Genomic DNA, 27610 nt, shown 5'->3' with positions numbered 1-27610 from the left:
TATCAGTTCCAGCTTGTTTCAGTCAACTCTTCGGCAGGCTGGCCATGTCAGATGGCTTGGCCGTACATCCACATACATCTGTTGAGTAAATAAAACGCTGACTAGTCAAAGCCTGTGGTGTTTTCACAGCTAAAACCTGCTGCGAATCTACATGCAGCCTTTAACCTTGTCACATTAGTAAGTTGTGTTTGTGGCTGTTTTTTTAATCACTGTACCTCCGAATCAGGTTTACCAGGTATTACTGATATATGTTGTGAGATGTGCTGTTTTATGGCACCAGTACAGTGCAGTACATAAAAATATTGTAAGTTAGAACAGGAAGTATAAAACATAAATAACTTGTTTAAGAAGAGAGCAAATTGGCCGTTCAGAAATCTGATGGGAAGAAGCTGTTCCTAAAACGTTCAGTGCGAGTCTTCGAGCTGCTGTACCTCCTCCTTGATGATGGTAATGAGAAGAGGGCACGTCCTTATCGATGGATGGTGCCTTCTTGAGGCATTGCCTCTGGAAGATGTCATTGATGCAGTGGGGTGGGGGGTGGGGGGGTGAAGAAGCTGGAGTCTACAACCTCTGCAGCTTTTTCCAAAGCTGTGCATTGGAGCCTACGTACTAGGTGGTGATGCAACGAGTCAGCATTCTCTCCACAGTACACCTGTAGAAACTTGCTCGAGTCTTTGGAGACGTACCAAACTTCCTTAAGCTCGTAATGAAGTAGAGCCTCTTCTTGGTGATTGCAGCAATAGGTTGGGCATAGGATAGATCCTCTGAGATACCATCACCCAGGACCTTGAAGCTGCTCACCCTTTCCACTGCAGATCCCTTGGTGAGGTACACCCTTAGTTACTGAGTGGTGTTGAGTTACTGACATACAATGCAAGTGCCTCAGAGAATGACACAGAAGGCCATTCAGCCTAGCTTGGTGCTGCTAGCTCATTTAGAGTAATGTAATGTGTCCTATCCTCATGAATATAAATACTTGCATCTATATAACCCCACAGTCAACGAGGCACTACTTGTATTTCCAAAAGTAAGTTATTGTTTTTTAATGGTCCTGTGAAATGCTTGGTATAATTGTGCTGTTTTACAGGTGGGATGATGGTGGTTTAGTGTCTCAGGCCTGAGTTTGCAGTGTGTGCCAGCAACTTTGTTAGAAAGAAAAGAATGTGCTGTTTAAATGCAGAGATTACAATGCACAAAACTATTCCCACCATGGTAATGAACATGGAGCATAAAGACCAGGAGTGTGAGTAGGGCTGGGGTGCTATTCAGTAAGAATATGGCAGAGTTGAACTTTGCTTCAGTTCCACTTTCATATCACTTGCCTCCTCTGTAGACCAAATATCCACATGTCCCTACCCTGAACGTATTCCATGATTCCACCCCCTAGCTGTCTGGGATAAAGGACTGCAAAGTCTCTTGATTTGAGGAGAGAAATTCCTCCTTGTGTCTGTGTGAAATGGACTGAAACTATGCCCTTCCAATTCTACATGCTTTCAATAGGGGCAACATTCTCTCAGCATCCGGCTTGACTCTTGTGTTACAATAAGGTAGCCTCTCTTTCCTTCAAACTTCAGTGAGGTCACATCAGCCGTCTCTGTGTTTCTCCTTCAGACATCTCCTTCATTGAACATCCTGTCAACACTCTGAATTTTCCCTGAACTGTATCCAATCCAAGTAATCCCTTTATACCTAAGGACAGCCAGCGTCTTTTCCCAGAGCAACCATGGCAAAATTGTGAACACATAATTTTAAGGTGATTGGAGGAAAGTATAGGGGGGGATGTCAGAGGTAAGTTTTTTTTACACCGAGAGAGTGGTGAGTGTGTGGAACACTCTGCCGGGGTGATGGTAGAAGCAGATACATTATGGATTTTGAAGAGACTCTTAGGTAGACAAATAGATGATAGAAAAATGGAGGGCTATGTAGGAGGGAAGCATTAGATTGATCTTTGAGGAGGTTAAAAGGTTGGCACAACATCATGGGCCAAAGGACCTGTACTGTGCTGTAGTGTTTTATGTTCTAAAGAGACCAGATCAAGAAACAGCAATGTAGGTGTGGTCTCTCCACTGCAGTTTTAGCTTGACTAGCTCCATCTTTTTACTTCACCCAATTGTAATAAAGGCCAATGTTCTATTAAGCTTCCTAATTGCTTAGCGTTTCAGCATGCTAATAATTGTGTTCTGTGCCAAGACGCGATCCCTCGGTTCTGGATTGGAGTACGAGCATGTTAATTTTGTGTTTTGTATAAAGACATCTTGATATCTCAGTTCTGGATTGGAATTGGTTTATTATTGTCACATGTACAGAGGTCCAATGAAAATCTTGTCTTGCATATTGCTCATGCAGACCTATCATTACATGGTGCGTTGAGCTAGAACAATAGCAGATGCAGCATAAAATGCACCAGCTACAGAGAAATTGCAGTGTAGGTAAAAACAATAACGTGAAATTTCAGAGTGGTCATGGTCAGAGCAGTTGCCATTCGATGCCGTGATGCATTGAGATAGGATGTTTTTTTATGCTGCATCAGTAAAAATAGGTAGATACGTGCCAAATTCCTTTAGCCTCCTGAGGAAGTAGAGGGTTTGCTGAGCTTTCTTGAGTATGGTTGGACCAGGATAGGCTACTGGCCCAGGAACTTGAAAATCCCAGCCCTGTCAACCTCTGCATCGTTGATGTAAACAGGCGTGTGCACTGACCTCATCCTAAAGTTGGTGACCAGCTCTTCTGTTTTGGTGACATTAAATGTCTTCTGCATATTCGAATGCATTCTGTCTACTAGTTCTTCCATGAAGAGTTCTAATATTTGTCAAGCAGTGAGCTCATGATTAAGAGTGCCAGATGGAGGTCAGGCGCTAAAACAGAGTTTTGTGAGCACTCTGTGAGCCTTAGGGAAGAATTGAATGAAAAACCAGTTCTGCCACATTGCAGGAAATGTCATCAGGGGCTTGGATCTGGATTTTGGGAGCTTTTGTCAGTAAGCCACTGTAAAATAAGGTTAAGAATCAGGTTTATTATCACTGATATATGTCATGAAATTTGTTGCTTTATGGAGCAGTACAATGCAATATATAAGATATACTATAAATTACAATAAAAATATATAATTATGTCATGCAACTACAGTGAGGTAATGTTTATGGATTCATGGACCATTCAGAAATCTGATGGCAGAAGGGAAGAAGCAGTTCATAAAATGTTGAGTGTGTGTCTTCAGGCTCTGATGAGAAGAGGGCATATCCTGGATGGTCGGGGTCCTTCATGATGGATGCTGCCTTCCTGAAGCATTGCTCTTTTGACCGTGTCCTCGACAGTGGAGAGGCTAGTGCCTGTGATGGAGCTGGCTGAGCTTACAACACTCTGTAGCTTTTTCTGTTCTTGTGCATTGGCACAGTGATGCAACACCCCAGTTAGAAAGCTCTCCTTGGTGTATCTGTAGAAATTTGCTGGAATCTTTGTTGACATACGAACTCGTCATGAAATATAGCTGCTAGCTGTAATAAATCAAGATTAGCTTTATTTGTCGAAGGTGCATTGAAACATGCAGTAAAATGCATCGTTTGCATCGACAACCAACACAATATGAATCCGTGCTGGGCGCAGCCCACAAATGTTGCCATGTTCCCCCAGCAACATGGCATACCAGAACTTACTAACCCTTACTATTCCATATGTTTTTTGGAATGTGGGAGGAAACTGGAGCACCCTTACGGTCTCAGGGAGAACATACAGACTCCTTACAAATAGCTGTGGGAATTGAACTCTGATCACTGGCACCGTAAAGTGTTGCACTGCCACGCCGCCTACAGTGTCACAGCCCTACATGGGACCATCCTCAGGTGCCGACCAGATAATTAATCTTGGAGAACATTTGGCTAGTTCTGGTTGGCTTTGTTTCAAAGTACAAAGTAAATTTATGATCAAAGTACATGCTGTATAAGTCACCATATACAACCCTTTCTTGTGGTCATTCACAGTAGATACAAAGAAATGCAAACTAGTAAAGACACGCAAACAATGTGCACAATAAAACAAACTGTGCAATTAAGATAATAGTAATAAATAATGTTGAGAACCTGAGTTATAGAGTCCTTGAAAGATGAGTCCATAAGTTGTTGGATAATTCAGTGTTTAGTTCAGTGTTATCAACGCAAACCAACTCATTCAAAATTCTGCTGTCCAATATTCCAACTCTTGCCTATTTAATAAACATGTATTATATTTTGAAAATTGGAGTACTGCTAAAACTTTGCCACTCCCACTTTGTTATAAGTAGGACATTACAGCACAGTACAGGCCCTTCGGCCCAATAGGTCCATGCCCCCCCCCCACATTGTCCACCTAGCTAGGTACAATTTCTGTCATTTGGCCCATATTCCTCCAAGCCCCATCCCTCCATGTACCTTAGAAGATGCATGGTACCTGCCTTGGAGGGATATGGGCCAAAGGCAGGCAAACTGAATTAGATTAAATGTGATTCTTGGTTGGTATGGATGAATGGTCGGTTTCTGTGCTGTATAACTCTTGCAATCTCTAGTAAATAACTTACAGGAGTTTCTTTAAGGGAGGCAGGGTAATGTAGTGGTTAACATAATGCTATCACAGTGCCAGTGACCCCGGTTCAGTTCTGCCGCTGTCCTATAAGGACATTGTATGTTCTCCCCGTGATTGCATGGATTTCTTCTGGCTGCTCTGGTTTCCTCCCATATTTTAAAAACATACAGATTTGGATTCATTTATTACGTATACATCGAAGCATACAGTGAAATATATCGTTTACGTTAACAACCAAACCAACCTAAGAATTTCATCAAGCCTTGACCTCTGGGCTTCTGGTTGACCTTTGGGTTTTGATTTCAGACAATAGGACTTCTCAGATGTTAACAAATGAGGACCAGGAACTCCAGGCCTCGACCCCCAGACTGTTCAATCATTAGGACCATGAACTCCAGACCCCAGGGTTGTGGGGGGGGGGGTGCGTGGTCAGGCCCTCGCGCCTCCTACCCACATGGGAACCTTGAAACTGGAATTCACAGATCTGGAGGGCCACCAGACAATGTCCTTGCAGGTCTTCTGGCCTGACATTTGACCATAGATGTCCTTTGTACCCCACCGTTGGCCCTCAAATGCAGAGCGAAAGCCTAGACTCCGGTCTGACCGCTGACTCCCCCCACATCCCTGTCCTTAAACTTAACAACGTCCTTAATGTCCCTCTGTCTCCAAAACAGGTGCCGCAGGGGGTGTGTCAGAGTTCAGAGTTCAATTCTGATATGGTCCGTAAGAAGTTTGTACATTCTTCCTGTGAAAGCTGTGTTTCCACTAAGTTCTCTAGTTTCCTCCCACGTTCCTAAGATGTACTGCTTAATAGGTTAATTGGTCATTGTAAATCTTCCTGTGGTTCGGCTGGGGTTAAAATAGGCGGGGTGAGGCTTGCTGGGGTGGATGGGCCGATTTCCTGTTGTATCTCTAAATAAAATAAAATTAGAAACCATCCCCATGGACCTAATAAAACAACTTGCGTCTGATCACAGCTCAGTGCCATCTTGACCGGGTTAGCAGATTAATTGGTCACATCGGTGTAACTGGGCAGCAGGGGCTCGTTGCGTCAGAAGGACCTATTATGGTACTGTTTCTCTCTATAAGACAATAAAATGTCATGTGACCATTCCAGATGAAAGTAACACCTCTCTTGCAAGAGCAGAGACAAGGACGAATTTCTTTAACCAAAGGGTGATGAATCTGTGGAATTCATTGTCTTGGATGGTTGTGGAGGCCAAGTCATTGGGTATAGTTAAAGTGGAGGTTACTAGTCAGGGTGTTAAAGATACAGGGAGAAGGCCAGAGAATGGGGTTGAGAGGGATAATGAGTCAGCCATGATTGAATGGTGGAGCAGAATAGTCGGCTGAATGGCCCAGTTCTGCACCTATATCTTATGGTCTTACAGCACAGAGATGGCTGTGTTTGAGTCTTTCCAAACAGAGGCATTGTCTGTGAGACAAAATGTTGAACTAAATGCAGATATCTGATAAACAGAGCTGCTTGATGGGGAAAGGTGACTAAACTTGTTTGCACAAGGCGACTGAGATTCTTTGTATATAAAAAAAATTCTCAGCCAGTATTTTCTTTGGTGATTAATGGAATGAAATGAGATGCCAGACTATGTTTATGTAGTGTAAAGTTGATTCTTCATACCATTATTAAGTACTTGAAAGATACTTCCTCTGGTGCCCTGTAAACATTGAACTGCTGGGCTCTCAGCTTTATGTGTTACTGTCGGGTCCATGAGTTGCAATTCCTTCATTCATCAGTGTACAGTAATCCTGTCTGGTTAGTAGGCAAGTCTCGCCCACGCTCTCAAAGCCCTTGTCCGATGTTGAATGGGTGTGGCTGTCCGGCTGACTGGCTGCCAACATTAGTTAAGGAATAATCATCATCTGGATCACAACACTTTACAACACACACAAAATGCTGGAGGAACTCAGCAGGTCAGGCAGCTTCTATGGAGGAGAATAAACAGTCGATGTTTCAGCTCAAGATCCTTTTTTCAGGACTGATTAAAAAGGTTAGGGCCTATGGGATCTGGGGCAAGTTGGCAAATTCAATCCTCTTCCCTCCCCTTTCTCTCTTTTTCCATTCCCTGTTTTGGCTACCAATTTTTATTGATGCACAGTAGAAGGCAACCTTAACACAAGAGATTCTGCAGTTGCTGGAAATCCAGGGGAATGAACACACACAGAATGCTGGAGGAACTCAGCTGGTAAGGCAGCATCTATGGAGGGAAATGAACAGTCGACATTTCGTGCCAAGACCCTTTTTATCAGGACTGAATTCCTCCAGCAATTTGTCCGGAATTCCTCAAGATTTCCAGCATCTGCAGAATCTCTGAGCATCACACACACAATGCTGGAGGAACTCAGCAGGTCAGGCAGCATCTGTCTAAAGGAATTTCCCAACTCCCCTTTGCTTCGTCTGCCACAAAAGGCAGGACTTCCTGATGGCTACCCATTTTAATTCTACTTCCCATTCCCATTGTGATGTCAGTCTGTGGCCTCCTCTATGGTCACGATGAAGCCACTCTCAGGTTGGAGGAGCAACACTTCATATTCTGTCTTGATTGCCTCCAATCTGATGGTATAAATGTCAATTTCTCTAACTTCTGGTAATTTCTAAAGTCTATTTTGGTGCAAAGTGATCAAAGCAGGCCTAGTGTGTCTAAACTCTAGTGATTTGGTTCAAGAAGTGAATGGTTGAAGGGAAGTAGCTGTTTTTAAACCTTAATTGGGCTGAATGGCCAGTCTTTATGGACTTGATGTCACTTTGTATCTGAAAATCAATTGCAACATGTGAGTGATAGTGGCCACACAATAAGAGGAGGCAGTACATCCCTTCCGGCATACACACTCAAAGTTCAATGTCAAAGCACATGTATGTCACCATATACCCCCTTAAGATTCATTTTCTTGCAGGCGTTCACAGTAGAACAAAGAGATACAATAGAATCAATGAAAAACTACACACAAGCACTGACAAACAACCATTGTGTAAAAGGAGACAAACTGTGCCAATAAAAATAAGTACATAAACAAACAAATAATACTGAGAACAGGAGTTGCAGAGTCCTTGAAAGTGAGTCCATTGGTTGTGGAATCGGTTCAGAGTTTTGGTGAGTGAAGTTATCCACTCTGGCTCAGTGATTGTTGAAGGTAATAACTGTTCCCGAATCTGGTGGTGTGGGATCTAAGGCTCCTGTGCCTCCTTCCCAATGCCAGCAGGGAGAGGAGAGAATGGCCTGGATGGTGGAGGTCCTTGATGATGGATGCTGTTTTCTTGGGGGCAGCGCTCCTTGTAGGTGTGCTCATGGGAGAACTTTATTCACCACTATTTCTAGGCTTTTCCATTCCTGGGCATTGGTGTTTCCGTACCAGGCTGCGATGCAAACTGTAAGGATAATGTGCATCTATTGAAGTTTGTCAAAGATTTTGGTAATAAGCTGAATCTATACGCAAACGTGAGAAGTAGAGGTACTGTTGTGCCTTTATGATGGTGCCTATGTGCTGGTCGCAAGGCATTCGAAGTTACTAACCCTCTCCACCTCTGATCCCCGAAAGAGGACTTTCTCATGGACCTCCAGCTTCTTCCTTCTGTAGTCAATAATCCCACAGCAGTGATCAATATGAGTAGGCGGGGTGGAGGAGGGAACAGAGGCAACGTGGAATGAATTGAGCAGGTGGCTGTTCAGAATATACTCAGCACTGCTGCTAATTTGTGAAACAAAACAATTAGCAAGTGTGGACCTTTAGCTTCTGTGCCTCTTGAGGATGTGAGGCTTTATTTAGTGTCTGCGTGGCCCTTTGAGCCACGCAGACACAGCAACTCCACATCTCTGATTAACCCGAACCTAATTACGGGACAATTTACAACGACCAGTTAAACTACCTTGTACATTTTTTGGACTGTGGGAGGAAACCGGAGCACCCGGAGAAAACCCAGGACCTCCACAGGGAGGAGATACAGAGGCTCCTTACAGAGTGGTGCCGGATTTGAACTCTGAAACGCCCCAAGCTGTAATACCGTCGCGCTAACCGCTACATCACCATGGCACCATTACTGTGGTTCTGCCACCCAGTTAGGCCCAAATGAATGAAAGAAGCAGTGCCCTCTGAATGCCCCGTCTTTGTGAGTATCATCCACCAAGCATCTGCTTTCCACCTTCCTTCAGTGGAGAAAGGGTGAATGTTGCTTCTTGGTTTTCCTCTGTTCGTATGCAGTGTATGGGCCCAGTAAGTTTACATAATCAGAATGTTTATCATTGATTGTTTTGTGCTTGATATTTTATCTCGGTGCCAATGTTCTCTTCTATTCTCCTGTCCCGAATTATAAATCTCTATTTTGCATTCAGCGGAGTAAACATCAAAAGTTCTCTGGGTAGAGAATTCCCAAGTTATGCGATTTCTTGAGGGGCGAGGAAATTTCTCCTCAGCTCACTCCTGTCTGGCCTATCTGGAGGATGATTCTCCTATTGAATCCTGTACATTTGCTTTCAGATCTCTTCTGCATGAACAGGGTGCATCACCAAACCATAGAACAGCACAGTCCAGGCCCTTCAGCCCACAATGTTGTGCTGACCCTTAACGTACTCTAAGTAATCTAAGCCTTCCCTCCTACATAACCCTCTGTGTGCCTGTCTTGCAGTCTCCTAAATATCCCTAATATATCTGCCTCTATCACCACTCTCTATGTAAAAGACCAACATCTGACATCCCTAAGATCCTGGAGGAACTCTGCAGGCTGGGCAGATCAATGGAAAAGAGTGCAGTCGACGTTTTGGGCAGAGACCCTTCATCAGCACCCTTCCTGCTGAAGGGTCTTGGTCCAAATGTTGACTGTACTCTTTTCCATAGATGCTGCCTGGCCTGCAGAGTTCTTCCAGTATATTGTGAGTGTTGCTTGGATTTCCAACATCTGCAGATTTTCTTTTGTTCGTGATCTAACATCCCATACTTTCCTCCCAGCACTTTAAAATTAGACCACCCTAGGGAAAAAGTCTCTGGCTGGCTGTCCATTCTACCTATGTCTCTTATCAGTAGGCTCTAACAAAACATCTCTCATTCTGCTTCACTCCAAAGAGAAATGCCCTAACTCAGGGAAGTTTCGGGGGGTAATTTTGCAACTGAAACTAGGGCTGGACTGAAGTCAGTCCATGAGCCACAAGAGGCAAAAAGCTGGAGAATGGCAGAATGGTGTTGACCTGGAGGAGATTATAGACTGACAAATGTCGTGAAATTTGTTGTTTTGCAACAGCAGCACAGTGCAGGACATAAAATATGCTATAAGTTACAATAAGAAATATATATATATATATATATATATATAAAAAACATTAAATAAATAGTGCAAAAAGAGAGCAAAATCTAATGAGGTAATGTTCATGGACTGTTCAGAAATCTGGTGGCATAGGGAAAGAAGCTTCCTAAAATGTTGAGTGTCAGTCTTCAGGCTTCTGTACCTCCTCGATGGTATGAATGAGGAGAGCGCGTGCTCTGGGTGATGGGGTCCATAATGATGGATGCTGCCATTTCGAGGCATCTCTTTTTGAAGATGTCCTCGATGGTGGGGGAGGGAGGTCACACCCATGATGGAGTTGGTTGAGTTTACAAACCTCTGCAGCTTTTTCGGATCCTGTGCAGTGGCCTCTCCATACCAAATGGTGATGTAACCAGTTAGGATGCTCTCCACAGTACATCTCTACAAATTTGCTAGAGACTTTGGTGATACATCAGGACTCTAGCAAATATTTAGGGGAGGCAGCCTGGAATAAATTGTGTAGGTGGTTGTTCTGACTCATAATAAGAAATAGGAGCAGGAGTAGGCCATCTGACCCATCGAGCCTGCACCACCATTCAATAAGATCATGACTGATCTGGCCATGGACTCATCTCCACCTACCTGCCTTTTCCCCATAACTTTCAATTCCCCTGCTATGCAAAAATCTATCCAACCTTGTCTTAAATATGTTTACTGGGGTGGCCTCCACTGCTTCACTGAGCAGAGAAGTTGGCTACAGTGCAGAGACTTGCCGACTTGTGAAACAAACTAATTAGCAGCCAATATGGAGCTTTGGTTTCTGTGCCTCCTGAGGACATGAAGTTGTGGCCGCGGTTTCGCCTGAAGCAGAAAAAAAGAATATTGATATTCCTGTCAGTTTCAAAGGAGATGGGATACAGCAAATGGACTGTCTTTTGGAGATGATAATGAACCTCAGAACTGTCTACAGAGTTAATATTCAATCATAGAGTCTTACAGCATGGAAACAGGATCTTCGGCTCACGATGACCCATCCAAGCTAGTCCCATTTGCCTGTGTTTGGCCTTACCTTCTAAACCTTTCCCATCATGTACCTGACCAAGTAAGCTTTAAACACGAGATCTTGCAGATGCTGGAAATCCAGAGCGACATACACAAAATGCTGGAGGAACTTTGCAGGTCAGGCAACATCTATGGAGAGGAATAAAGAGTCGATGTTTTTTGCCTTGATTAGGACTGGCATCAAGTACATTCTAAATGCTATTAATCACTGGAATTGGCTTTTTTATGATATTAATGGCATGCTGAGCACTTTGTCCATCTCTAATTTAATTTTTAACCAAAATAAATCCATAATTCAAAAAAAATTACAAGAATAAACTGTGCAATGCTTTTTCATTCTTGCCTTTGTAGACAATGTGTTAAGTAGTGTTCAGTTACACTTCTTAAAACCTCTGGCACCATTGCCACACATGTGGCCCCCTGGGGTGGTACACTATCTCTAATTGCCCCAAAATGTGTGGCTTGCTGTTCAACTCCAGTGGGTATCTTTTATCCAGAATCGAAATGTCTGATACTAGACAGTCGCCGTTAAAGGTGAGAGGGCGAAAGTTCAAAGGAGATGTTTTTGTATGCAGAGTGTTGGGCACTGGGTGGAGGCAGATTCAATAGGGATGGGCTCTTTGACAGGCACATGAATGTGCAGGAAGTGGAAGGATATGGACATGGTGTTGGCAGAAGGGATTAGTTTAGTTCAGTATTGAATACTAAGTTAGCACAGCATTGTGGGCCGAAGGGACTGTACTTGTATTGTACTGTTCTATGTTCTGTGACTGCCACTACTTCAGCCTCTGTCACCTCTTCATTCTCACCACAGCCCTCCATTCTCCCACTACGTGTCCTCGTTATCAGGTGGAGGTGCCTCGGTGATGATGGAGGAACTCAGCAGGTCAGGCAGTGTCTGTGGAGGGGAATCAACAGTCAACATTTTGGGCCGAGACCATTCTGGCCCAAGGGTGATATTAACGGTGAAGTCTATCCTGATGAAGGGTCTTTGCCCTGGAACATCAACTGTTTATTCTCATCCATAGATGATGCCTGACCTGCTGAGTTCCTCTAGCATTTTGTGTGTTAGCTCTGGATTTCCAGCATCTGCAGAATTTCTTGTGTTTATGATAGTGGGGGTCGATACAATAGAGGCATTTAAGAAGCTGTTAGACAGGCACATAGATGTGCAGTGAATGGAGGGATATGGACCATGTGTAGGCAGGAGGGATCAGTTTAGGGTCTGGCACAACATCATGAACCCCAAAGGGCCTGTTCCTGTGCTGTACTGTTGTACAATCAAAACTTTTTGAGAAATAGTGTCACCTTCTAGATAAATTTTATTGGAACTGGCACACATTATCTTACATTTGTTATCTGACCCTAATACAATGGAATATCCTAAGGCCCTTAATGGGACTGTTAGCAAGCTACAGATTCACAAAATGATTAGCCCACGGAGAGAATTAGAATTATGAAAGCGTTCCTTTTTGCTGCAGTGTTGTTCAGAATGTTGAGAAATATCTGAAGAATTTGGGTCAGACATTAAGTGATTGGGTCACTGCTTTATTTACTGTCGTTAGGATGGAATTTTTGTAGAGTTTCTGCTTCTTGACCACATTTTTGTGGTATTAATGTTCAGGGAATGTGGTAAACTAACTGTTTGGACAGGGTGAACAGTTGAGGAAGGTTGGAACATACCTCAAGACATAAGAGTAGAATTAGGCCATTCGGCCCATCGAGTCTGCTCCACCATTCCATCGTGGCTGATTTATTATCCCACTCAACCCCATTCTCCTACCTTCTCCCAGGAGAGAGTTTCTAACCTCCTAGTCCCATTCTGCTTTTTGACCAACCCAGATCCATTCACCCCACTTGGGCTCCGGATCCAACACGGGCAAGTCCATCCTGAGCAGTAACCATGCCTCTGATGTTGGTCGTTCATCAGTAAGATGAGGGTGACAATCATGGTGAGGTCTACCCTCTGATGGATGCTGAAAATTCTATGCCACCATTCTATAGAAGAGCACGATAGGACTTCCCTCTGCTCCCTTGCAATACCGATGCTGTTAAGTTTGGGGCTAAAGAAATTTCAGGAGGCTAAAGAAATTCAGCATGTATCATTTGACGCTCACCAGTTTTATCGATGTGCCATAGGATGCATCCTATCCTGGTGCAGCATGGTAACTGCTCTGCCCACGACAGCAGGAAGCCGCAGAGAGTTGTGGTCATGGCTCAGCACTTCTTGGAAATGAGCTTCTTTTCCGTGGACTTCTTTACTTCTCACTGTCTCGGGAAAGCAGCCAGCATAATCAAAGACCCCACCTGTACCACAAGATGGATTATTGACCTTCCAACCCACCTTGTTACGATCTTGCGCTCCATTACCTGCCCACACTGTACTTTCTCAGAATCAGGTTGGTTATCACTGACCAATGTCATGAAATTTGTTGTTTTGCAGCAGGATAGTGCAATACGTTAAAATTACTATAAGTTACAACAAGAAATTATAAAAAAATAACTAGTGCAAAAAGAGAGCAAAATTGGTGAGGTGGTGTTCATGGACTATTCAGAAATCTGAAGGTGGAGAGAAGCTGGTCCTAAAATGTTGAGTGTGTATCTTCAGACTCCTGTACCTCCTTCCTGATGATAGTAATGAGAAGAGGGCATGTCTTTAACTCTGACTCGGTAGTCTGCATTCTGCATAGGTATGATTGTGCAGGCAGTGGGGCCTCGTTGGACCAAAAGGGGCTGTATTTCTAAATAAATAAACAGTGGAGAGGTTCTGAACTTGTCTCAGAGAGTGATGGAGACAGAATCTCACCGTGTTTAAATGTCCTGGAAGAACTGCTGTATGCATGGCTGTGGAGCGAGAGGTGGGTAGTGGGATTAGGTGGGGTAGCCTCTTCTGCATGTTTGCCCATTGTAATGCTACAAAAGCCAGCTGTGTTAACTGTATAAAGCATCCATTTTATCCCCACAATGTATGGAATTGTGGAGGAGTGGAGAATGGAAGAGCACTGGCATTGTCTGCATTCCTGCGTATTGGCCTCGCCCTACTGGTGTTTAATGTCTGCAAACCAGGAGCGTTTCCTCAGAAGGTGGGGGCTGGGCCTCAACAGGCACCTGTTTCCAGATACAGATTAGTTTATTGTCATTCAGGGCGCACTTCCTTGCTCCTATGAAACTCACAGAGTAAACAGTAGACGTGGTGGTGGTAAATACAGTGGCAAGCACAAAACAGCAGAATATACAAAGAGTAAGGTAGTGATACAGCTTGGAAGCAGGCTCTTCAGCCACTAAGATTCTCATTTGAGGTAATGCTGCCTCGTCCAACATGCTGATATTTATGTATTTATGCACATTTTATTCTATATCTGTACTTTAACTTTATATTAGAGTAAAGCTCTAACTTTGTATTTTATATAACTTTATAATTGTTGAATGTCGTGCCAATGCACCTCAACAAATTCCTGGTACTTGTAAATGTACATGGTAAATAAAGTTGATCCTTGACGCTGCCGAAAAGGTAGTTTTTTTTTACGCGTGTTATTCTATATCCGTACTTTAACTTTATATTAGAGTAAAGCTCTAACTTTGTATTTCATATAACTCTTTATAATTGTTGAATGTCATGCCAATGCACCTCAACAAATTCCTGGTACTTGTAAATGTACATGGTGAATAAAGTTAATCCTTGACACTGCCTAGAGGTAGTTTATTTTTACACGGAGTGAGTGCTAAGTGCAAGGAGCACGCTGTTGGGTGGTGCTAGAGGCTGATACATTAGGGATGTGTAAGAGTCTCTTAGATAGGCACAGGGATGTAAGAAAAATTGAGGGTTATGGGCTATGTAGGAGGGAAGGGATCGATTGATTTGGAGTAGGTTAAAAGGTGGCAGAACGTTGTTGGGCCGAGGGACCTGGGCTGTGCTGTAGTGTTCTATGGTCTACCTTTTCTGTCCATGTACCTGTCCAAATGCCTTTTACGTGTTGTTAAAGTATCTGCCTCAACAGGTTCCTCTGGCAGCTCGTTTCTAATACAGATCACCCTGTGGGTGAAAAGGTTTCCCCTCAGATTTCTATTAAATCTCTCCCCTCTCACCCTATACCTATGCCCTCTAGTTCTTGATTCCTCAACACTGGGAAAAGACTCCGTACCTGTGCCCCTTGTAGCATTTCTTAATGCATTGTATGCAACACACAAAATGCTGAAAGAATTCAGCAGATCAGGCAGCATCAATGGAGGGGAATAAACAGTAAGTGTTTTGGGCCAAGACCCTTCAACGGGGCTGGAAAGGAAGGGGGCAGAAGCCAAAATAAGATGAGGGGAAGCAGGGGAGTACAAGTTGACAGGTGAAACTAGTTGAGGGAGAAGGTGATTGGTTGAGTAAGAGGAGGAAGTAAGAAGCTGGGAAGGGATAGGTGGAAGAGGTAAAGGGCTGAAGAAGCAGGGATCTGATGGGGGAGTGCAGTGATCTATGGAAAACCAAGTAATGGGCAGGTAAGGAAAAGAGAAGGGTAGAGAGGGGAGCTGGAATGGGGAATAGATAAACAGAGAAAGGGGTAGGTGAGGAGAAATTGCTGGAAGTTAGAAAAAAATTGATGTTTATGCTGTCAAGTTGGAGGCTGAAATAATGCAAAAAGGAAATGTGACAATAACGGAAGATGTAGAATTCAAGGATTCGAGAATGTGCCAGCACCACCAGGAAGGGGTGGTGAAAAAGATAATGGATTCAGCAGTGGCAAAGATGTTGTTTCCTGAATCTGGTTGTCCAGGTCTTCAAACACTTGTATCTTCTCCAAGAGGGAAAAGAGAGTGGTCAGGGTGACAGGCACCCTCAACAATACTATTAGACTTGAGAATGCAAAGTAAATTTATTATCACAGGATGTATATGTCACCGTATGCTACCCTGAGATTCATTTTCTTGCAGGCATTCACAGTGGAACAAAGAAATACAATGGAATCAATGAAAAACTAAACACAAAGACAAACAACCAATGTGTAAAAGAAGGCAAACTGTGAAATTAAAAACATAACAATAAATAAATAATACTGAGAACATGATTTGTAGAGTCCTTGAGAGTGAGTGCATAGGTTATGGAATCAGTTTAGTCATGGTGAGTGAAGTTATCCATGCCAGTTCAGGAGCCAGATGGTTAAAGGGTAATAATTGTTCCTGAAACTGGTTCCTGATGCAAAGCACTGAGAGGATTAAGAGGATGAAAAGAAGTGACGAACAGAGAAAAGTTAATGAAGTAGGGGAAATATTGGGGTTGATGAGCAAGTACTTGGGCATAGTGCTTCCACAGAGGAGAAAGAGTTGTTGGGAGGGACATTTAGAGTATAGTATACATGGTCCAGATAGCAGAAGATATGATCACCAGTGGTGGAATGGTTAAATTCAGTGAAGTACAGGAAGACAGAATTAGAGCAACACTGATACGTCATGCTTGTAGGGCTAGAGGAGATTGCAGTGATGGGAGAGGTGGGTTTATAAAATATAGGGTGCTTAATCAGGAGCCATTGTGAGCTCAATGGGCAATCTGGGCTTGTTTGGAGTCGGAAGGATAGGCAGCACTTTGCTTAGCCTCCAGTTTATGGAGGACAGAATGAGGGAGATTGGTTAGGACCAGGTTTTGTAGCCAAGTCCAGAGTTAGTGGAGATGATGAACTGAGCTGGAGAACTGAGGTGCTGGAGTCAGGCAACATCAGGGGAGGTGGGGTTGGAATGGTGGATCCTTGGAAGCTTGTGTTGATGTGACACCAAGTTTCTCAAGGTCAGAAAACATTCATTCATCTCTCCGCATTACTGCTCCCTGTGTTGGGGAACTCTGCTGGGAGAAAGGATCATTCCTAAAGCCTCTGTGTTGTTGTTCCTTCAGAGCCCCGACGAGGACCATGACTCTTCAGAACAGAAGCTGCACCAGAGAGAGGATGCCACCACTCAGCAGAACACCATCCTGAATGAGTCCATTACATCGGACACAGGCAGCCCATATCCAGTAAGCTCAATCCCTGCTTGTAACTCTGTCTCTCCATGCTGTTATAATCATGTCATTAAGAGCTTGTGTGGCATTTAGCATATTTGCTTTTTAGAATTTTGATTTAAGTTTTTGATATGTGCTGGATATTAGCATCTTCTATTTTTATTATCGATTATAATTGAGAGTGCATAACTTTGTTAGGTTTCTTGGTTCTTTAACAATAAGGAAGCGAGAAGTCTGCAGAAGTTCAAGTTCATGGCCTAGCCTGAGGATTGATGGTGCATGAGATGTTGTCCCGGAGCCATGTTTCCAAAAGAACAATCACACAGCAGTTCTTCATCTCGCACCAGGTCAGCCACAGACAAAGGCAATCCAGTTTGTCATCTAGGGAGCGAACACTGGAGAGCAGCCGTGATGGGCAAGCTGGCCTGCAGGGGCCAGTCCTCAATACAGTACTGATTCCAGCATGTCCACCATGCCTCTGTTCTCCCACACCACCTCCTGTGCTTTCTTTCTTGGGTGGCTGCAACAGATGACACTGTGGCATAAGGGCAACAACCCAAGGCCATGGTTCCTCTGCTGTTAGTCTCGCCAATGAACTAATGAACCAGACATAGAGTATTGCCAATGTCCAACTGGGTCTTGCGATTGCAAGAAAGACATTTATGATGAACATTATGATGAACAATTGGATAAATTTCAAGAATGGACAAAGAAGTGGTAAATGGAATCAAGTGTAGGGAAATGTATTGGTAGAAGGATTAAAGGCATAGACTACTTCCTAAATGGGGAATGAATTCAGAAATCAGAAGTGTAAAGGTACTGGGAGTCCTTGTGTAGGATTCCTTAAAGGTTAATCTGCTGGTTGAGATGGTAGGAAGGAAAGCGAATGCAATGTTAACATTCACTTCGAGAGGATAAAAGCAAGAATGTCGTGCTGAAGCTTTATAAGACATTGGTCAGACTGAACTTGGCTATTGTGACTAATTTCAGGATGTGCTGGCATTGCTGAGGGTCCAGAGGAGTACACGAGAATGATCCTGGGAATGAAAGGGTTAACATATGAAGAACGTTTGATTGCTCTGGATCTGTACTTGCTGGAGTTTGGAAGAATGAGAGGGGATCACATTGAAACCTATTGAATATTGAAAGTCTATATAGAGTGGATGTGGAGCGAGTATTATCTTCGTGGTGTGCGTAGGAACCCGCTGTGGATGTCAAGCTTGTTGAATCTGATTGCTTCAGTTTTCTGTACATTGAAAAATAATTTGTGAGCATGGTGTTTTGGTGTGTCCTGCAGTGGTGAAGCAGGTCAAGTTTTACTGAAGGAGTCTGTCTCCATTCCTCAGTACAGACACGTGTCTGCTTCTTGCAAAATCCACTCCAGTGGAGCCAATGTAGGAAGCAGACTGTGACAAAGGTCACTGGGAGAATGTTTAACCCAAATGTTTTTCTCAGTCTTTGCAGTCCTGGAGTACAAACTGGATCAAAGTTCAAAGTAAATTCATTTTCAAAGTATGTATATAGAGTCACAGAAAAGTACAGCACAGAAACGTGCCCCTCGGCCCATCCAGTTGGCTTAGCCATTTACATTGACTGCTCCCATCAACCTGCAGAATAAGTTTCGGTACCATAGCCCTCTATAGCCCTATCATCCATGGATCTATCCAAATTTGCGTGCACACTTGCGCTGGCGGTCATTCCACGCTCTCGTGACCCTCTGAGTGAAGAAGTTTCCACTCATGTTCCCCTTAAACTTTTCACCTTTTACTCTTAACCCATGACATCTAGTTGTAATTCCACCCAACCTCAATGGAAAAAGCCTGCTTGCATTTACCCTATCTATACCTCTCATAATTTTGTGTACCTCTTTTAAACTTCCTCTCAGTTTTCTACTTTCCAAGGAATAAAGTGCTAATGTATTCAATCTTTCCACATAACTCAGGTCCTCCAGACCTGGCAACATCGTTGTAAATTTTCTCTGTACTGATTCAACCTTATTTACATCTTTTCTGTGGATAGTTGACCAAAACTGCACACAATACTCCATATTAGGCCTCACCAATGTCTTATACAACTTCAATGTAACATCCCATCTTCTGCACTCAATACTTTGGTTTATGAAAGCCAATGTGCCAAAAGCTTTCTTTCCTATCTACCTGTGATGCCATATTCAATGAATTATGCACCTGTATTCCTAGATCTCTTTATTCTACCGCACTCCTCAGTGCCCTGCCATTCACTGTGTAAGATCTACCTTGGTTGGTCCTACTGAAGTGCAACACCTCGCTCTTATCAGCATTAAGTTCCATCTGCCATTTTCCAGCCCATCTTTCCAGCTGGTCCAGACTCTGTTGCAAGCCTCAATAGTCTTCCTCGCTGTCCACTATACTCCCAATCTAGGTGTCATCCGCAAATTTGCGGATCTAATTAACCACATTATCATCTAGATCATTTATACGGATGACAAACATTGATGGACTCAGCACTGATTCTTGCAGCACTCCACTAGTCGCAGGCTTCCAGTCAGAGAGGCAGTCATCTTCTATAACTCTCTGGCTTCTCCCACAAAGCTATTGTCGAAACTAATTTACTACCTCATCTTGCATGCCAAGCAATTGAACCTTCTTGATCAACCCCCATGTGGGACCTTCCAAATGCATTGCTAAAATCCATGTAGACGACATCCACTGCCCTGCCTTCATCATCTCTCCTGGCAACTTCCTCATAAAGCTATAATATTGGTTAGACACAACCTACCATGCACAAGGCCACACTGACTATCCCTAATCAGTCCATGTCTATCCAAATACTCACATATCTGGTCGCTTAGAATACCTGACAATAACTTTCACACTAACCAGGGTCACTGGCCTATAATGTCCTGGTTTATTTTTAGAGCCTTTCTTAAACAGCGAAACACCAATGGTTATCCTTCAATCCTCCAGCTTCTCACATGTCGCTAAGGATGATTTAAATATCTCTCCAGGGCCCCTGCAATTTCTGCACTTGTCAGGCTCTGGGGATTTATCCACCCTAATTTGCCCAAGACAGCAAACACCTCCTCTTCTGTAACACACACAAAATGCTTGAGGAACTCAGCAGACCAGGCAGCAGCTATGGAAAAGAGTATTGTTGATGTTTCGGGCCGAAACCCTTCAATCTGGACTGGAGAGAAAAAGGTGAGGAGTCAGAGTTAGAAGGTGGGGGTTGTGAGGAAGAAACACAAGGTTATAAGTGAAACCAGGAAGGGGGAGGGAGGAGTGTAGGTGCTTGGTAAAGTAGTCTCCTAATCTACATTGGGTCTCACCGATATACAGGAGGCCATACTGAGAGACTGGATACAGTGGATGGCTCCAACAGTCTCACAGGTGAAGTGTCACCTCACCTGGAAGGACAGTTTGGGGCCCTAAGTGATAGTGAGGGAAGAGGTGTAGGGGCAGGTGTAGCACTTGTTCAGCTTGCAAGGGTAAGTGCCAGGAGGGAGATCAGTGGGGAGGGATGAATGGACAAGGGAGTCATGTAGGGAGCAATCCCTGTGGAAAGCAGAAAGCAGCGGGGTGGGAAAGATGTACTTGGTGGTGTGTTCCCATTGGAGATGGTGGAAATTATGAAGAATTATTTGCTGGACGCGGTGGTTGTTGGGGTGGTAGGTGAGGCCAGGAGGAACCCTATCCCTGGTGGGGTGGTGGGAGGATGGAGTGAAGGCAGAGGCGAATGTGTACAGGTGGAGCTTAAATTTTCCAAAAGCCATTGCATCTGATGTACTCACTGCACCAACTCATATTCACCGATAGAATTTCCCCTCTTGGGCTCCATTGGATTGTGCATTCCTGCTGGATCGAATTCTACAGCCAGTTCTCCCGAGCTGCTTCTCTCTCCATCTCTCGCCGAAAAAGACCTTGACTCACCTCAGTGTCCATCACGAAAACCTCTCCCCCAGCGTTCTCTAGAACCTTCCTGACTGGAAGACACAACATTCCCTTATCTTTAATGGTAACCCAAACACTGCCAGCAGAGCACACTGCTTCTACAGAAAACCATTCATTACATGAAATACCCTACAACATTAGCAGCAAAATCTTTACCAGGGTGTTACATTCTTCATGAATTTGAAATTTATCAACTCCTCATTAGTAACACAGTTTTCAAAAGAATTTCATGATGCCAGGACCTCCAATCCATTTGTAAATGGTAGTGACATATCTCACTTGGGAGACAGGCACAACACACTGCTCCCCCAGTGTGACATTGCCTAGCCTTTCCAGGGGTTTCTTGACTCTTTGAGACCTTCTTACCCTATCATCTACTACTTCAGTCTCAGACACTCACTGAGATCTTTCCTGTGTACGTGGAGAGGCCTCCCCCCGTCCATTACTCGTGCCTTCTGGCAGCTCAGGTCTCCGGTCACCTGACTGAGTTCAGCTTCATCCTCAGTTACTTTGGAGCCCAGTTTCCCTTCATTGTCTAGCCGCAAGCCTGCCTGTCCTCTGCTAGTCCCCCTCCCCCCCAACTACATTTGCATCAGTATGGGGAGGTTTGGGAATCTCTTCATCAATTGTTGGGGAGTTTGCAAAGGGTAACATATACCACACCTCTATTTCCTCATCCTCTGATTCCGTACACATTCAGCAATTAAGTCACCTTCAAATCCCTCCACTGACTGTCTTGTTGTTCTCCTACGTTGCTGCAGTGTCTTCCTACTAGGTGTAGGGTCCATAACAGGTTTGGGATCAACATGTACCTCTTGTCCTAGAGGTAAAAGGTAGTTCCGATGGAGAATTTTGACAGGTCCATTCCTGTCTTTTGGTTTCACCCAGAAAACTGGCACATTTGGCATCTGGATCTCCACCACGTGAGGCTTGGCCACCCAGCAGTCAGACAACTTCTGCTTCCCTGGTAGCCCCACATTCCTTGTGAGAACTCTTGTCTCCAGGCATCATCTGGGAGAACCTAATCGTTTGATCATATCTCCCTTAGTTCTTTGATTCTGCTTAGTAGCAGAGACCTCTGCTAGTTCATAAGCCTTTTATAATTCTGTCCTCATGTCAAACACATACTGAAGATAAATCTTCTGTATGGCAAGTCTTTCCCACCAGTCCCAAAACAGAGGTCTGCAGTCAATCTTGCTTTGTGCTCAAACAGCAAACAATATGGCGATTATCCGGTAGCTTCATTTTGTGTACAGTTGTAGCAATGAACCAGGTGCCCAATAGGCTGACTTCATTTGTTCTTCTTGCTGAGATCCCGGGTTCCAAGCATGTCTAGCAATGTCCCATTGAGCCTGTTGGGCTGTGAATCACCCTGAGGGTGATAAGGTACAGTATACACCTCCTCGACTCCAATCATGCTCAGAAATTCATTTATGAGCCTACTCCCAAAATCCCTTCCGGATCGCTGTGTATCTGTCTGGGAAAGCCATAATGAACAAAATGCTTTTCCCATAACACTTAGGCCACAGTAGACTCCCTCTGATCCTTTGTAGGGAAGGCTTGAGCATATCTGGTGTAGTGATCGGTAAAAACCAAGGCGTTCGCTGTGTTTCTGGAATCAGGCTCTATGCAGAGGAAATCCATACAAACTAGTTCAAGTGGCCCACATTCTGCAAATGAGGTAAAGGAACGGCCCACAGGCAGCATCTTTCTCCAAGTACTTCGAACGCACGACTTACGTATTCTTCCATCTCCAGCTTCATTCGGGGCCAGTAGGACCGATCCTGGACCAATCCATAGATCTTGTCAAACCCCAAGTGACTTGAATCTTCATGAAGTGACTCCAACACAATCCTCCGATGCTTCTCAGGCAAAATCAACTGGGAATGGAGGAGACGTGACCCGGTACAGAACCTGGTTCCTCAACTCCAGTTTGTTCCTTTCTCTCAGCAGTAGAGGTATGGCAGGGTGTTTCGTCTTTTCAGCACGAGCCGTATCCCCTTCCACAACAGCTGTCCATACGGTGCCTATACAAGGGTCATCTCACTGAACGGCAGCCACTTCCCCAGAACTCAACGCAGGCAACTGCTTCGTATTCAGAGCAGGTCAGGTTGCAATAAGCTTGTGGAATAGCACTACCAGTGGCTTTCAAATGATGTACTGCTCGGTCCTGCCCTCACCTTGCCTCTGGTTCCTCATGGCGGGAAACTGGCACATTGCTTTAACTCCAGGTGCAGGAACACTCTCCCACTCTCTGTCCACTTCCAGCCCTTCATTTGCACGTCGGGACAATGCATCTGCCTCAATGTTCCGACTCCCCTGCTGGTACTTCAGGTTGAAATCACAGGCAGACAACACCGCCAACCACTGATGGCTTGTGGCATCCAATTTCGCCAGGGTCAGGATATAAGGCAGTGGAGTCCATCCTCACTTCGAGTTTGGCACCATATAGATAATCACTTAAGTTATCTGCTAGAGGCCACTTCAATGCTGGAAACTCCAATTTGTGTGTGGGTAGTTTCGCTCAGTGGGTGACAGACTCTTGGCTGACAAAAGCAACAGGTCCTAGGGTAGGCTTACACCTTCTCAAAAAGAGCTCTGAACACCGAGTGAATGGGCAAGATTTTCGGAAAGCTGTCTCCAATTCTCTCCTTTCAGGGGCTCTCACAATAGGATTATTTGTTCCCACAATAATTGAAGCTTTGCCCTTCTTGAATGGGTCCAGACAAACTAACACTAATATATCAAGGATCTCAGCTACTCCCACATCTGCCTCTGAAAACTCCAGCTTCAACGACAAGTAACCATCATACGGGTAGTCATTAGTGCTAAGGCCCCAGAGCTCTTGCACGCAGAGTGGCGTCAGTGGTAAAAGCGTCAAATACCAGTTGTTGAAGGATCTGTACAGCAGAGTAACCTGAGAACCTGTGTCAAGTATGGCTCTAGCATGAATACCCTTCATCCGTAGAGATACACTGGAGCTTGGCCCCACTAAGCCTTCAGGAATAGCATTTTGAACTTTAGTGTTTTCCTTGATACATTGATTGGAATGTGCTCCCCGGAGATGCCAGGCCATTCCCTCACTGGGTCACTCCGAGGTTTCCTGATTTCCCTTTGTTTAAATAACCATTGGTTCACTTTCCGAAGGATTTCCCATCTTTCACACTCCCATCTGAAATGTCCCACCTCACCACAGTTGTAACAGACAATATCGCTCGCTCCCCTTTGCAAGGGACCCCGTTCAATAGCAGCCCTCTGCTTAGTGTGTCCCGTCAGGGGGTCTGGCTCCCTATCGGCTTTGTTATGCTTGGTGACAGCACCTGCTGATAACAGCCGGGATATCTCAGCTCAAAAATCTTTCACAAACTCCTGTAAAACCCCCGCCTGTGGGTCATCAGGGGTCACTTCAGCATTGGAAGCTACTACCGGGTTTCTGTGCCCTGCTGACGGAGGCCTCCCACTCCTCCATCGCGTTTTCCTCCTCCCTTACTTCTCTGATCAGCTCAACAAACGAGGAAGACATTGTGAGAATGTCTTGTGAGACATTCGGAGGCTGAAAGCAATCACATCACGTGACTGTGCACCCTTCGCCATTTGGTGCATCGTTAATTGATTCACCTCAGCCAGTTGGATGGTCCCTCTACGCTGCAAGCAAAGTGACTCTCTCTATCCGAAAAATGCTGGCTGAAAGATCCTCTCCTTTCTTCTGGAACATGCGCTTAAACCCCACCATAAACTCCACTGGGCTGCCTGTCATGCCAAAAACGCTTTCTAGCATTTGTTTGCAGCCCACAGAAGTAGCAAAGGGATTCAAGGACTCTGCCTTCAAGGACCTCACCACTTCAGCAGTCAGACATGTTAGACTCTCTTCCAGATGCTGTCTTTTCATATTATCAGAGCACTGCCACTCATCCATATCTGAGATGTCTGCTCCGCCCAAGACTCATATTCCCCTCCCCCAACAGGGGTGGACTTCACTCCCAAGAACCTCCTCAGCCTACGATAACTTTGACTCTCCACCAGTGCACTTTGCCATTTATCTGCCAGGGACTTAAAGGCCAATACCAACTCAAGAATTTTCACCTCTCGCTTGAGGACTCATTAGAACTCCCACATCAGACCACTCCTTCCCCTCACTCTGCAGAAGTGAGAGCAACTTGTCTTTAAAGTCTCTGCCCTCAGCTACAGGAAACTCGCCTACCAATTTGACATCCTCGCTTACACTCCCCTCTGCTCTGAAAGTATGGAGGGCCATGGTCCTGCCTTTCCCGGGACCCCAATGGTAACAGGCTGATAGACTCCCGTCATGGACTAGTCTGAACTAAAACCACATCTGTGTCTGCCATTCAGTCAAATTGCTGCTCCATGATCATAACTTTCCCTAATACTTCAACTCGACTTAAAACCCTGATCAACAATTCACCTGGGCTGCGGACATCCACCCCGCTCAGAACACAAGCATTAGTCTTGAATCACACCAACACTTAGTCCCTGTGGCGACCATGACCACGTATCTTAATCACTTTCCTGGACAATAATTTAACACAGGCTTAAACAGAAACTACTTAATCAATTCTTCGAGCAATCACAAAGTATTCAACGAATTCAATCCGAGACGATAGCTCCCACAACAAAGCCTCTTTTTACTGGGTGTGTCTAGAAATGCAGCTTGTTAGCCCGTCGCTAACAGCCTCTCGACTCCGTGGCGAGAAGGCCTCCTTTCTCAGATCCCTTTTGTCTAGTGTGTATACAACTTTGGTTCTGCCAAACCCATGAGGTTGGGATGTCTCACCCACCCAAACCCTGGATTGTGTGAATGCTATGTGATTTACTACCCCATCCAATCACCCATCGGCAAGAAATAACAGATCATACACCACATACAATTATAAAGAAAGTATATTTATGAAAGTAAACTTAATCAAAGAGTTATTAAAGGAAATAATAAAAAAGGGCTCATTATAATTAAACAGTCAAATGTGCAAATCTTCCAAAAGCCGGGCTGTATCCAATACACTCACGGCACCAACTCGTATTCACTGATCCCCTGTAGAATTCCCCCTCTGGCGCTTCATTGGATCATGCATTTCTGCCAGATCAAACCCTACGGCTGGTTCTCTCGAGCTTCTTCTATCTTTATCTCCCGCCAAAAAGACATCACCCGCCTCAGAGTCCATCACAAAAACCTCTCCCCCAGCATCCTCTAGAACCCTCTCCCAGTTCCACCTTCCTGATTGGTGAAAACAACATTCCTAATCATCTTTAACGGTAACCCAAACACTGCCAGAAAAACACACTACTTCTCCAGAAAAACCTTTACATGAAATGCCCTACAACATTAGCAGTAAAATCTTTACCAGGGCATTACTGGTTCTTCATTAGTAAGGATGTCAAAGGTTGCGGGAAGAAGGCAGGAGAATGGAGTTCAGAGGGATAATAAATCAATCATGATGGAATGGCGGAGCTGACCTGATGGGCTGAATGGTCTAATTCTGCTCTGAATGTTATGGTTTTCATCTTAGAGGCTATCATTGTGGCTTGTTGTTGGGATGCTAGGAGGTGAGAACAGAGTTAAAAGAAATCACCCAGGTTGTGTCTGGAATGCGAGGAATTGCTATTGTACATGTGTCCTGGTTAGTAAATTAATCTGAAGGCAACCCAAATGCCCAACCTCCTGGGAGATTTCTTCCAGAGCACGGACCAGCAGGGAGGTACTTGGATCAAGTTCACTGAATGACACAGCAGAAATGAACACGAATCCAAGTCTCAAGAGTGGCTTCAACAAAAGAACTGTTCCCATCGTAATCCAAAACTGTACAGCCTAGGACCCATCTTTACTGATCTGTTTCCCCCTTTCTCTTTACCTATTCATTGGTACCTGATTGATAATCAGCTCTATTTTACACCTCTTATTTTACATCAAGGTTGCTGTGCAAGTTGATAGGGTGGTTTAGAAGGTTCCTTCATTAGTCAGGATTGAGTTCCAGAGATGCGAAGTAATGTTGCAGCTCTATAAAACCCTGGTTAGACCACACCTGGAATATAGTGTTCAGTTCTAGTCATCTTGTTAAATGAAGGCTAGGGAAGCCTCAGAGAGGGTGCAGAGGAAATTAACCAGGATTCTGCCTGGACGAGAGAGGGTATTTTAAGAGGAGAGGTTGAGTGAGGTCAGGTTTTTCTCTTAGAAGTGAAAAGGATGACAGATGACTTCTTGGAGGTGTACAAAATGAGAAAAAAGATAGATCGAGTTGGATAGCCAGAGACTTCACAAGGGTGGAAATGGCTAATAAAAAGGTGCATTATTCTAAAGTGATTAGTGGAAAGTAGGGGGGGGGGGGCGTTGTCAGAGGTAAATTTCCTACACAGAGTAGTGGGTGCATGGAACACCCTGCAAGGGCAGTGGTAGAGCCAGATATGTTCGGGACACTTAAGAAACTCGAAGATAGGCACATGGGTGATTGAAAAATTGTGGGCTGTGTAGGTGCAAAGGGTTAGTCTGATCTAAGTGTACATTATAAGGTTGGCACAACATTGTGGGCCGAAGGGCCTGTACCGTACTGTAGTGTTCTACGTTTTATGTTCATCTACGATCTTCACCCTTTTCCCTTCAACCCTGCAAGAACTCCGCTATTTTTCTTTGTTCTCAAATTCCTTTGCCCCATTATTGCTGAAAATGCTTTAATCTCCCTCGACAGCACTGAAGCAAGGCCTTTGGCCTGACCTGTCCCAGATGGCAATCAAAGATAGTCCATTTGCCTGCGTTTGGCCCATATCCCTCCAAATCTTTCCTGGGACCGTACTTGCTGTATTATGTACAGTTTTGGTGACCCTTTGTGGGAA

At 44.4% G+C, this 27610-nt stretch overlaps 1 protein-coding gene and 1 long non-coding RNA gene across 4 annotated transcripts in view; one reads left to right on the top strand and one right to left on the bottom strand.

Moving 5' to 3' along the window:
- pawr (PRKC, apoptosis, WT1, regulator) overlaps window positions 1-27610 on the top strand; it is a 181467-nt gene that overhangs the window by 85271 nt on the left and 68586 nt on the right. For all 3 annotated transcript variants that reach the window (XM_063058425.1, XM_063058424.1, XM_063058426.1), the window contains exon 3: window positions 16737-16856. In XM_063058425.1, the coding sequence (XP_062914495.1) occupies window positions 16737-16856 (120 nt within the window). The remainder of the gene's footprint in view (window positions 1-16736; window positions 16857-27610) is intronic.
- Window positions 942-27048, bottom strand: LOC134351777 (uncharacterized). The gene is made up of 4 exons (XR_010019251.1): window positions 20630-27048; window positions 12985-13174; window positions 10875-10996; window positions 942-3494 (listed from the first exon to the last, which is right to left on the bottom strand). It is a non-coding gene; the product is annotated as an uncharacterized LOC134351777 (long non-coding RNA).

Source organism: Mobula hypostoma, chromosome 9 (assembly GCF_963921235.1).
Source record: "Mobula hypostoma chromosome 9, sMobHyp1.1, whole genome shotgun sequence".
NCBI classification, from domain to species: Eukaryota; Metazoa; Chordata; class Chondrichthyes; order Myliobatiformes; family Myliobatidae; genus Mobula; species Mobula hypostoma.
This window is presented reverse-complemented; position numbering and strand designations above follow the sequence as displayed.